The 13,091-nt window shown below is 45.7% G+C and overlaps 1 protein-coding gene across 3 annotated transcripts in view; it reads left to right on the top strand.

Annotated features, from left to right (window-relative positions):
• The window catches only part of LOC119722737, a 44,125-nt gene that overhangs the window by 9,615 nt on the left and 21,419 nt on the right, over positions 1–13,091 (top strand). For 2 of the 3 annotated variants that reach the window (XM_038193033.1, XM_038193032.1), the window contains exons 5-11: positions 422–650; positions 2,306–2,425; positions 3,429–3,606; positions 4,737–6,484; positions 7,139–7,222; positions 8,291–10,471; positions 10,834–12,111. In XM_038193033.1, the coding sequence (XP_038048961.1) occupies positions 422–650; positions 2,306–2,425; positions 3,429–3,606; positions 4,737–6,484; positions 7,139–7,222; positions 8,291–10,471; positions 10,834–12,111 (5,818 nt within the window). The remainder of the gene's footprint in view (positions 1–421; positions 651–2,305; positions 2,426–3,428; positions 3,607–4,736; positions 6,485–7,138; positions 7,223–8,290; positions 10,472–10,833; positions 12,112–13,091) is intronic. The other variant, XM_038193035.1, reaches the window with a different exon arrangement.

The following is a 13,091-nucleotide window of genomic DNA, read 5'->3' as shown; positions in this document are numbered from 1 at the left end:
TTCCAAAAGGAGAAATGACTGTTGTTGCAAAACTGAAAAATAAAAGAACCAAATAAAGAAAGAAATATTCAAACATTAAACACAGCAAAACTACCCAGATCCGCATACACTGGTCATCATTCCCCCATTTAGTACATGTATCTGATCTCTTTTGAACCTGAACCTGGTGTTGTTGCGGTACAAGGGGATTGATGTGGCATGTGCTGACATTTGTTACTAACCAACCAACAAACAGAGAGACATGATGATCTCTTGAGCTGCTTTGCACAGCTATGAATACAGGAATCTCATTTTCGTTCAAAGGTCATTCCCTAGAAGTGGCAGGGGCCTTGTGGCCTCTTGGCCTCTGATACAGTCCAGCTGGTGGGTTTCATGGTCATCAATTATAACTTCTTGGCTATTTTTTTGTCCTTTGTTCCAGGTCCGTGACCTTGCCTGGCAGTGTCTGCAACAGCCTGAGTACCACATAACATGCAACAACTACGAAGACATTAGTCAGGTACTGCATTGGGTCATCTCGGCACAGATGACGGGTCTGGCCACGGCCTCAGCCAGAGGTCAGATGCCAGAGGTCATCCGCTCCCCAAACCAGGTCAAGAAACTGCCTGCTCATCTCCTGTGTACTGCTTCAAAAGCTGCTTACTGGCAAGGTATGTGTGACTGGTTCATGCAAACTCTAAAGCCTTTTATGGAATTATTTACAAGCACACAGGTTTTTCTGTAGTCTATGTAACCGCATCTTGACATGTAGATTTTGACCAATCAGCAGGCGCTTTCTATATTGGGGTTTTTGGTCATTCAACCGTTGTCACGTCATAGACACGGATAAAAATTAAAAATACTCTAGACATATCAACAAAGGCTGTGTCACACGCTCTGTATTATATTACGCGATGTGCGCCCGGCTGTGTATTACAAAACGCTGCATTCAAATTGACCAATCAAACATTAGTCCTGATTTGGGAATGAATCGACGTCACTATTTAGTAAAATCAGCTCCGATTGGCTGAGGTGCAAGATCGCATAAATCTGCATGCTTTAATATATCAGACGTTAGACAGGTGTCTGGGCTCCGTGGATAACGGGTGATAATCAGACAAGTTTTTCTAAACAAAGACCACGATTTCTTCATTGAATTCAAAGTGCAAGCACTCTGTGTTAGGTGCTTGATGAGAGCTCGCACGAAACTATTAAAGGTAGGGTAGATCATTTGTCATTTGTGCATTTTTTCGTTTGAAGCAATAAAAGTGCTTAAAATCTGAACATGGGTGCTCAACAACTAACCTGGTGAAGTTGTAGCTCAGTGAATGTTGTATATTTTCCGAGAAAACGATATTCTAGGATCTCGATTTTCAATTCGAAAGTTTCCGAGTCATGTTTTGAATTGCGCCTAATATCAGCTAGGCGATGTCACGGACTGTTAACTCTTGCGCGCAACCCATTTCACGGATTTGCCGAATTACAAACCAACTACTACAATGTACCAGAAATTTCCAAGTTATTCAGCCGAGTAATTTGGACGTAGCCTTTGGATTGCTACTTATCTGCAGGTCTGCATACATGTACATGTATATTAGGTCCCCCCCCCCCCAAAAAAAAGTCTTCGGTTTCTGTTATGGAGCTTGCCCCAAAAGTGGTGTGGAGACGCAGCTTTTTTTTTCCCCCTTCTTTTTTTTCTTCACATGTTGGCTGATGTTGCAGATGATGACGCTTCAAAAATATCCTTCAGGGAATTCTGCACCCACTTATGATCTTGACCGACACGAACATTCTTTGGGAAATGTGGATGGTCAAGACAAAAATCAGAGAAAATGGTAACATACAGCGACATCCGACATGGTGCTTGTGCTGCCAGGCTGCGTAGTTTTGCCAGGCTGGTCACTAGTCTGCTTCCTTACATATTGCGGTAATTAAATTTTTTTTTACAGGTTCCAGATACACGACCATCACTTCCACACACACGTCTGGCTTCCACACACACAATAAAGAAATACAACACCGTCTGCAAATGGTGTCCGACTATTCTATGCAAAATATATGGGAGCCCAGAAAGGCCACATAAAGCTTATACTCAATCGTAACCCCATCTAAAAACATGTTAAAATTGTGCAGCAGCAGGATTCCAGTCAAACCAGTGAGTTTGGCAGTTTTGAGACATCATCTTACATTGAAAAAAAACTTTTAATTTTGCTGACGCGCATGGCTACGGCAATGCTCGCGCATACAAGAAACCAGAGCCTTTTTGTTTGGGCCTGATGCAGATTTTTGTGGCTTATTGATTTTATCCTTGTTTTCCTGCTCCCAGGAGTTGCCCAACTTCTTGAGATATTCAACCTGGAGGCTCTAAAACACGGCTTCATGATGTCCAAAGACGTGAAGAACCTCATCCCAACGTTGATTGACCAAATCTCCGACAACACCCCAGGTACTAAACTGTTGTTGTTTAAGGCCAAAAAAAAAAAGTCTCCGGTTTCTGGTATGGAGCTTGCCCCAAAAGTGGTGCGGCGACGCGGCTTTTTTTTTTTTTTTACCTGTTTTTTTTTTTTTTTTTGGCTTAAAATGTCGGCTGATGACTGCAAATGGTGCCCGACTAAACTTAGTGCAAATATATGGGAGTCCAGAGAGGCCACATAAATCTTATTCTCGATCATAACCCCTTCTAAAAACACGTTAGAATTGTGCAGCAGCAGAATTCCAGTCAAACCAGTGAGTTTGGCGGTTTTGAAACATCATCTTGTATTGAAAAAAAAATGTTTTCATTTTGCCGACGCGCATGGCTACGGCGACGCGCGCGCATACCAGAAACCGGAGACTTTTTTTTTTGGCCTAATATAAAAATGATTTTTTTAAAAAGTTAAAAAAAGATTTTTCGGTAGCCCGCTCTGAAAATTTGACATAAAACAATCTCGCTTGTTAGGCATCCACAAAGAATGGAAGCCGTCCAGCTCATTTGTTACACTAAAATCGGGCCGGCTCTAACTTATTTTGGTGGCCACTTTATAACAATGATGAGAAACTGACTAAAAAAGACCTGGCCTGCACTCGTTGTAAAAATAATAATAATAATAATAATAAGTATTACCCTGGATTGGACATTTGGGAGACATCCCCATAGACTTGTGCACACAATTTTTCAAACTAAAACTTAAATGTGCCCTAACCCAATATTCCCTTGTCCTTTTTCCACGAATTTCAGTATGTTTACTAATTAGACCACGAGCAACAAAAATAACCTAATTGCGACAGCAAAATTTTGCCTCTAAAGGGGGGCTGTGACATTAAGGAGACATGATAATGTCTCCATAATAGTAGTATGCATGTCTCCATAACAGTAGTACGCCGACTTAATATTGACACTGGACCGTGGCTGATTATGGCCTTAAAACGACCCTGTGTTCCTGCTCAATTTTTTGTTTGTATCTCCACAGCGGGAGCAGAAGATGGTCCATCCCCCTTCTGGCCCCAGCTGCGGTGTCTGACGTCTCTCATGGACAAACTGGGCAGCACCATGTGGCAAGACGTGTCCAAGGCACAAATTGAGAACATCTTTGACATCATCAAGGGCCAGCCCGTTTTCACGGCGGCAATTTGCGACATGAGTGAATGGTACGCATGGACGCCAAAACCTTCATCAGTAAACTGAAGCTGTTATGGGTTAATAATAATAACAATGTGGCTATAGAGCGCTTTCCATCGTATCAACAATCTCAAAGCGCTTTACAATTATTCCCCCATTCATCAGGCCACGAGACCACGCGGCAGCCGATAATATCAGCTCTCAATCGGTCCTCAACCCTCACAGGTACCCATTTATGCTCCTGGGTGGAGAGAGGCAATTGTAGTGAAGTGTCTTGCCTAAGGGCACAAAAAAACCATGTTCCTGGCCGAGTTCGAACCCACGCACCTTCGTACAGTGGTCAAACACTGTGACCACTGGACCATGGCGTTCTATGGGTTTTGTTATGTGTGCCTAGCCTGACCACTGTAAAGAGATTCTATGGTCTGAGTAGGGTGCTCTGTCGCCTTGTTATGACTCCATATGGACCATAAAACTCCTGCCTCTCAAAGCTGGGTGATTGGTTAAGTGAACATAATGGGACTCCAGGGATTTTTTAAGCAGCAACGTAGAAGTTCTTCTGATCGAGCCTCTCCCACTTAGCCGGGTGGTATACCCTGCATGATTTGTGGAAGAGGGGTATCCCCCCATGTCCCTATACCCTATACACACCCTAGACTATATTGTTACCTAAAACATCCCCCTAGAAATCTCAAAAGAATTCCAGAGATTCCGGGAACACAATGACCCAACACAAAAGTAGGGGGGTTTCCCTCTGTCGTACAGTTTGGTACATATGCCGGGTAGGTAGCATCGCCTTCCAATGCCCGCTTCGCACCTGATCAACTCGTTAACTTTTAACTCTTGAACAACACATGAACATACCCACCCACTCTTGTTTTACTTTACTCCCGAGGACAATGCTTTGTGTTTTCCTTTGTCCCTGTAATATAACACCCTCCCATAGACAAAGCACACAGACCTACCACAGAGGACCTACCCGAAGACTGATAGGATCTGTTGTTCTCCCTTTGTGTGTCTGTCCTCGGGGGTTATGTAGAACAAGTACCTTTATAGTATAACGGTAATAAAGGTATGTACTGTGGCTTTACCTGCATTATTGGCCCATGAGTATAGCATGGCATTATGTAACTTGTATCGTTTCCTTGTTCCAATGTAGCAACATTGGGGAGCTCCCGTCCTCCTTTGAGACTTCCGTCAGTCCGACTGAACCCTTCCTGTGGATGACGTCTTACATCAACTCCCTATTGGATTTTGGCAAATCAGCGTCCGATAACATCACAGGGGTTAACAACTTCCTGTGCAACAACCTCATGGACCTGTTCGGTTCCAAATCCGACCTTTCCCTGGATTTGCTGATCGCAAAGTTCATGCGCACGCTGGTCAAGGTCCTCCAGAGCTTGCTGAAGACGTCCCTTCTCTGTCATCTGGTCGGAGAGATCCAGACAAGCATGTGGCTCAAGACGTGCCTGACCTTTCTTCAGCGGTATCCGCCGGTCCGTGCTCAGCAGGTGATCTCTGTCGTCGTCGACGTGGCCAACAGCTCTCGCCAGTTCCTGATTGATGTCTTCAAGCTGGCGGGGAAGAGTAAACCGAACGTCGGAAGATCCACGCAATTCATCAAGATGCTTGGACTGCCCCTGCAGCCTTCTGCTAGAGCAGGTAGCATCTTCTCTCCAAGCAGCTCGCAGATGAAGTTATGGGAAATCGATATGGAGGGCGGAGAGTTTGATGGGTGTGCCACATTTCTGGAAGAAGCTCTCCAAGAGCACCCTTCGGCCATTTCTGTTTCCAGCTTCAGCATCTCACGAGGGAGGCGAGATGCAGCACGGGCCTCTGCGTCAACAACACAGTTGCCATTCAGTCACCCCAAGAAAAGCCCTCACAAGTCTAAGCTCGGAGGCCGGCTCTCGGCCACCCCTAAAACAACCAAAGATGCGAGTGCACGCGAGCGGAACTTGTTCACCGATGTTGAAGCCGGCATGAGTCCTAAGCACGCCTCCAAGCCTCATGAGGTCGAGGCCGTGCATCCTCCCGCAACGACTTCCAAGCTTGCTGCGCCTGTCTCGACCAAGTCTGCGAAGAAAAAAGCGGCCAGCTCACCGCGGATGCCCTCCAGCGCGGCTCCCTCGACGTTCCAGCCCGGAAGAACCGGCAAGCCAAACAGGTCCTTCCAGAGCTCAAGCGATGAAATTCTTCTTATCTCGGACGTGACCTCAGATGAGGCCTCTAGCATGTCTAGAATGACGGCAGGAGGACAAACGTCCAGCGATGAGCACGTCATTACCTGCTACATGGCAGACACTAATGAAAGATCCTCCACTAATTCCCAGAGTGATAACAGCCAAGAGGAGGATGGCATTACCTGCTACATGTCAGACACTAATGACAGATCCTCCACTAATTCCCAGAGTGATAACAGCCAAGAGGAGGATGGCATTACCTGCTACATGTCAGACACTAATGACAGATCCTCCACTAATTCCCAGAGTGATAACAGCCAAGAGGAGGATGGCATTACCTGCTACATGTCAGACACTGATGACAGATCCTCCACTAATTCCCAGAGTGATAACAGCCAAGAGGAGGATGGCATTACCTGCTACATGGCAGACACTAATGACAGATCCTCCACTAATTCCCAGAGCGATAACAGCCAAGAGGAGGATGGCATTACCTGCTACATGGCAGACAATAATAAAAGATCCTCCAGTAATTCCCAGAGCGATAACAGCCAAGAGGAGGATGGCATTACCTGCTACATGTCAGACACTAATGACAGATCCTCCAGTAATTCCCAGAGCGATAACAGCCAAAACGAGGACATCATTAGCTGCACTGCTGAAGACATTTATGGAAAAGTCCCCGTTGATCTCCAAAGTGACAACAGCCAAGCCGGGTCAGCAGGTAAATTTTGGGAACATTTTTACTTACACATGTTGGTGTTTGCCAAGAAGTTCAATACCTGTAAAGGGAATATACAAAATTTGCAAACATCAAAAAGCAATAACAGGAATTTTGCAGGATTGAAGTTGCATCCTAGCCCAAATAAAAAAATGCCTAGAGGGAGTCTAGGGGCGGATCCAGAACACACATTTTTTTGCGGGGGGGGGGGGGGTAAAAAAAACTCTGGTCACCAAAAAAGCCCCCGAAATTTTTTTGGATTCTGGATGCTCTGTGGTGATCTGAAGCAATTTCTCACCCTCTAACCATGTTTTTTTTTTAAGGAAAGATGGGGGTGTACCCAGTGCCTGCCTTGATTGTGATGTCATTTCAGAAAAAATAATAATTGGGGTTTTTTTCGCCGGGGGGGGGGGGGGGGGTTCCATGGCCCCCGTTTTGCCCCCCCCCCCCCCTCCTGAATCACCATTGAGAGAGTCGGGGGGTTTATGACAGGAATTAATTTTACTCCAGAATGAAAATTGTTAAACACTCGCAGACAAATTTAAAGGGTGCAACATTGCTGAAACAGGTGCCGACAGCGTGACCTTCATGCTATGCAACCTGTCAACATTTACCACTTGCGGGCTGATGTGTAGTTCATTTGTTTATTTCAACCAGATGCTTTTCGGGATGACATCCAGCATGCTCAGAAAGCGAAATGGCGGCCGACTGTTTCGATAGAAGTCATTCCAGAACTTGAAGGTAACACGTTGGTGCTACATTGTACATCCAGTTTTATTTCCTGCTCTGCTGAGAACGGACTCACTGAGAGTTTTCTAACCCACTTATTTTTAGTTCTAAGATCAAAGTCATTCATCTGCTGTGCCAATGATATTCTGTGTTTCGAATTCTATACATGTGACACTTTCAGCATCGGGGGAAAAATTGTGAATTTTGCCCAGCACCACTATTTACTATGTACATATACTACGTGTAAAAAATAAGACATTGTCCTACTTTGGAGCCTAAATACCGATAGCTCTGTTGTTTACAAATGGAATTAAACCAAAGTTTCAGATCATGTAAACAAGGCATGACACATTCTAAGAAGGGAGTTTCATCAGCTTTGTGCCAGAGGGCGAGATGTAAACGCCATACGAAAAAAATACTCACTTTCAGAATCTGTCAATTTTGACTTTGCGTCGTCCAATGTCGATACAACACTGCAGACGGTGGCGGAAGGTGCATGCTGCAGCGGAAAGCTTCTGGAGGGATGCAGGATCACCCCTGATGTCATTGCACACGTGCTTGATTGTTTGGCACAACACAAGTAGGAGGAAGAGTGCAATGACATAAGGGTTGTTCCTGCCTTCCTTCGGAAGCTTTTGGCCGCATCATGCCTCTTCCACCTCTTTCTCCAGCAGACTTTTTTTACACATAGTATGTCGGATGTGGAGAATGACTTTGTACAAAAATACATGACTTGGAAGTGCGTCTTGTTGAGTGCAGTCTAGACATTTTATTTTATTGGATGTGGGAGCTCCAACGCCACATTTATTTTTTATTTTCGTTGTGGTAAAAAACCACGGATTCCTCAAAAGTGCCCTTGGCACTGTAGCTCAAAAGCCTTAAGAAACCGGTACAGAGAAGACAATGAGAAGAAATTGCAGTTTTAGAGGTGGGAGGAAAAACCCCTGAAGTATTTCCTGGGGAAAACCCACGGAATCAGGCAGGGACTGAAACTCAATCTACACGTGGTCCAAGCAGGAATCGAACTTGTGCGTGGTATATCATTATTTTTATACTAATAGTGTTGTGATTGCATTGTAGATGTCACAGAGTCGGAGGGCCAGTTTATCATTACTTCAGAGGATCCACTGAGAATAAGAAGGGCGGGACAGAGAAGGATCAAGAGGGAGTTGAACTCTCCCACTAACAGCGAGAGCTCCCTTACTGAAGTCGACGTCTGGGGGAATAAGCCAAAGTCATCAAGGAGAAAACAAAAGAAGACCAAGCGTTTTCAACGTTTGCGAGAGCTTGAGAGTTCAAGTGATGAGAGTTCAAGTGGTGCTAGCCCTGGGCCTTCCAAAACACTGCAATCCACTCCCCCAAAAATCCTGAGTACGGTTTGGCAGGCCTCCTCTAGTTTATCATCGAGCAGTCCGTTGAGCAGTCCACGGAAATATCCCAGGGACAGACTGTCTCGGACAAGAAAGCTGAGGAAGATTAAGAGAATGCCAACCTACTCATCTGACGAAAATGAGTTTCGACCCGAGGGTGCTGAAACCCATCTGCTTGGAGTAAAGAAGGAGCCATTACCTGATGATGAAGCAGCTTCTTCTGAAGAGGCTTCTCAAAGCTTACTACTGCCGACTGAAGTCAAGGAAGAAGGCAGTCAAGAGAGCAATAAGAAAAAGATCCAGGAATGCCCTGGAGAAGGAGGCACTGAGAGCAGTAATCTGCTGCCACTCTCTGATGACAACGATCTTGATGCCCCGATTTCTGTCTCTGATGACTCTGATTTTGCACCACCGGAGTATGTGGCATCTGACACCGATGAAAGCATGGATTGGCAAGCTCAGACGAGAACAACAGAGGTCACTCAGATGGAAGTATCAGAAGAGGTCGACAAGAGGAAGCAATCAAAAGAAATCACCGGAAAGAATAAAAGCTTGTTCTCTGTAGATCAAAATCATGACTATCTTGAAGATGCTCTGAGTCCAGTCTCTGATGATTCTGATACTCTAGCAGAGGACTCTATGACGCTCAAAGGTGACGACGTTTGCAAAAGCAAAGGAGCTGTCGTTCCAATAGTAGAGATCCAGACTTCACATCAAGCGTTAAAGGAAGAAGGATCAGAAAAAAGGAAAAAGCAGATGCGTCCCTCCGCTGAAGAAAATACTAGGAGCAGTAATCGCCCACTGCTGTCTGATAACCAAGCCATGGACTATCTTGAAGGTTCACTAAGTCCAGTCTCTGATGACTCAGACAGTAATGACTCCAGTAACAGTAAAAGTATGCTCACACAGCAGGTTTGCAAAACTGAGAAAGTTGCATCCGGCCCGACTCCCATCGAGTTTAACTGCCCAACGCCAGAGCTGAAGCGTTCCATTGACAAGCTGGTGTCTGCAATGCGCAGCGATGACAGCAACAGTTCCGATTCCAGTATTCCAAATGTTGCCCAGACCTCCCCCTTAATCAGCAGTGATGAAAGTACACGTATGTCACCTAATTCTCCAGAGAATTCCACAACCGTCCCCGCTGATCAGCAACAGGAAGACGTCAAGCCAGAGATCCACTTTGTAAGGTTCAGGAGAACATCAGCTTCTCTCTCCAACCCGCAGTCCAGCCAGGGCTTCAGTGACAGCTTCTCCTTCACAGAGGATCGCCAAGAATCGGAAGAGGTCATTGACTTGGACAACTACAACTGCAGCGAGCTCTACGATGAGGATCCACTGAGCCAGCTGATTGAAATTTCAAGTGATGATGATGATGTTGATCTGGACCAATCAGAAGCTCAATTGAAGATTGACTTGGATGCTCCAGTCAAACAGGAACCGGAAGATGACCTGCATCCTCCGAATCAAGTGATGACAGGGTTTCAACGAATCCACTCGCCTAGTCTGTTGGACGATCGTGATTACCTATGTGCACTCCAGGACCATGAGGAAGCCACATGGTTCAACGACGATGAGGATGATTACCATCAAGACCCAGAAGAGGAAGATGCAGTTGCAGAGAAAAGACCATCTGGAGAAGGAAGGATGGAGCTGGAAGAGGAAGACATTGCCACAAAGGAACCATCATCTCGCTCCTCCAGCCCCTTGGTCGATGCAGCAGTGGCAAGTGCTCTCCAGGACCAAGAGGACCCCGTCTGGTTTGATGACAGTCCTCTCGACAAAGAGGCAGAAGTAGAGGAAGCAGGAGAAGGTTCACTGCAAGAGGAAGAGAACAAATCCAAACACGAGACAACGTTCGAAGAAGAAATGGAGGATTTTACTGAAATGATAGGTTAGTGCCTTGGTTGTCGTAGCTTGAAGTGACCTTAAGCATTTTGTTCAAACTTCTTATATCAAAGTTATTAGGCTCATCCACTCGCAGATTTATTTGCATTATCAATGATCCTTTTATCTTCATCTTTAAACAAAGAAGAACAGTCTGTAAAATATTGCATCAACTTTGACTAGCATGGAGAGAAAAGGGAGCATCACTTGACAAGTAATCCTTGGACAGAATCTGTTGAAAATTTAAAAAAATTTATAAAGTTCTTCAGAGGGAAAAAAAGGTACCAAAGAACAAGTAATAAGTAGTGTGGATGTACTGTGTAATCTTTTTTTGGATGTTCCGATAAACTCTTGTTTATTCTTATTCAGCAGCTGCAGCGGAAAGGGCACTGAAAGCCACTTCACAACAAAAGAAGAGGAAAACGAAAGACGAAACCCGCAGTCCCAAGAAAGTGCGTAAAATTTCTGTCAGGAAGCTTCAATCCGTACCCGGAGCTTCACAAAGTGGGGGCACAAAAGCCTCTACCTCTGCACAGTCCGATGCTCCTGCACCAGTCAGCTCTGTCAGCGAGCCCAGCTCCCCTCTGCCCAAAGTCCAAGGCTCCTGGAAGCATTCCAATTTCCACCAGCCGGAGTTCACACCAACAGATGCTGAGCCCCTCAAGAGATTCCGGGGCAGCAACGAGGACCCCGAGTTAACAGACATGTACGTCCTGGACAGCAGTCAGCAAAAAAGGAAACCCCGAGCTGCGAATCTGGAGGAGGACCGGCACACGGCGACCGTTCAGTCTTGGGTCAACAGGTTCAGCTCCCGGACGGGGAGTCTCTTCCAGACGATGAAGGAAGGCCCGCCAACAGCACAGAAGGGACACCAGGGCAAGGCGGCAGTGCCGCCCCCAAAAATAAGACATTCGTCCGGTCCTCCTTCCGTTTTCAAGACCGGTAAAAGTCTGGACACTAGCTCATCGGTTACAAGAACTTTGTCATCTTACGTGGAAACACTACCACACTATGCCCAGACTGTTTATGCACATGCGACTGTTACCGCATCTTCCATCCCACAAATCGCTGGAGGGCAGAGTTCAGTTCTACCAGCCGATCCGTCCACTTTGTCATCAAGTGGAATTGATGGAGGGAGCAGAAACGATGATGCGAACGCACCTGAACAGCAAACCGATTCCGAACCTGGGAGTCCTGTTGTCGATAATGTTCCGTTGGTCTCGCAGCTGCGATTCCAGTTCTTCACTTCGGATCCCCAGACGGCGCAGACAGCTGCCAGCCTCCCTTCTCTTGTTAACAATGGCTTAGTCAGCAATTCATCAGCTGCCGCTACTACGGAGCAAGGTCAAACCTCGACATCCACCAACAAGTCATTGAGAACTCCAACAGAAGCACCTCCCGCTAACTCTGGACCACCACCCCAACGGAATGTATCCCAGCCAGGAAGATCCAGCAGGGGAGAAGCATCCAACTCAAAGCCAAAGGAAGCTACCACGGGTCCTGCAGTGTCGTTGCAGCCACGAGCAGCAGTTCAGCTTCCAAAGACTGCTAGCTTCTCCGAGATAGATCTGTTCTACTGGGTGATCGGGTGGAACAGTCAGTGGCTTGATATCTATGGTCCGCCGGCAGAGGGTCAACCGCCCACTTGTAAGTAACTCCGCCCATTTTTCAGAATTGCATATGTATATGAACAGTTAAGGGTACTGTCCCGTCTGCTCAGAATAATCAAGTGTGTGAAGTTTGACAATGTGCATGACCCAGTTAATGGATGCCCTACCCCTCCTGCTATCTGAACAGTCACAGACAGTCAAAAAAAAATCAATCTTCTCCCCTGCCATGCCTTTTACACATCCTAGTCACCAACAGTCAGATCAAATTTTAAACAAGCACTCTGACTAGTCAAATTCAGTCAACAGACAAAAGCAGACAAGTGGTAGGCACAGCTGGCTTATCAATCACCTACTGTCAAAGCATAGCTGCATCAAGTAATATAAACAGTCACAGCCAGTCAATCCTGCTTTGTGTAGGCTGGGAGCTCTTAACTATTGAAGACGGTTACTTTGTTGATTTCGACTGAAAGGACAACTTGGCACAGAATGTATGTTTGCGTAGGAGGGTTTAGCTTAACTTATAAAATGTACAGTGTGGACTTTGTGTACAATTGACCTATCGCCATTTGCAAGTTAGCCACGCCCCTTAGACAGCCCTATGGATTTTTTGTACACTAAGTTTTGTTTGTCTCGGATTTTGCCCGTTCTGCGTTCATTTTGTATATAAATTGGACAATATTTTGCAAGCTGTGTTGACACGATTCTAACGCGATTCTACCGCGATAGGTCAATTACCCTCCAACGGTATTTTGTATATAAATTGGACAATATTTTACAAGCTGTGTTGACACGATTCTAACGTGATTCTACCGCGATAGGTCAATTACCCTCCAACGGTATTTTGTATATAAATTGGACAATATTTTACAAGCTGTGTTGACACGATTCTAACGCGATTCTACTGCGATAGGGCAATTACCCTCCAACGGTGACAAAGAAGCGTGTCAAACACTTGGATGCTTTGGGTGGACTAAAATTTAGATGGAAATTCCTTGTGTGACAGCACCATTTACCCTC

Source organism: Patiria miniata, unplaced genomic scaffold (assembly GCF_015706575.1).
Source record: "Patiria miniata isolate m_02_andy unplaced genomic scaffold, ASM1570657v1 HiC_scaffold_16, whole genome shotgun sequence".
Classification (NCBI taxonomy): domain Eukaryota; kingdom Metazoa; phylum Echinodermata; class Asteroidea; order Valvatida; family Asterinidae; genus Patiria; species Patiria miniata.
The sequence above is the reverse complement of the archived record's forward strand: the minus strand, read 5'-3'. Positions and strand labels throughout refer to the sequence as shown.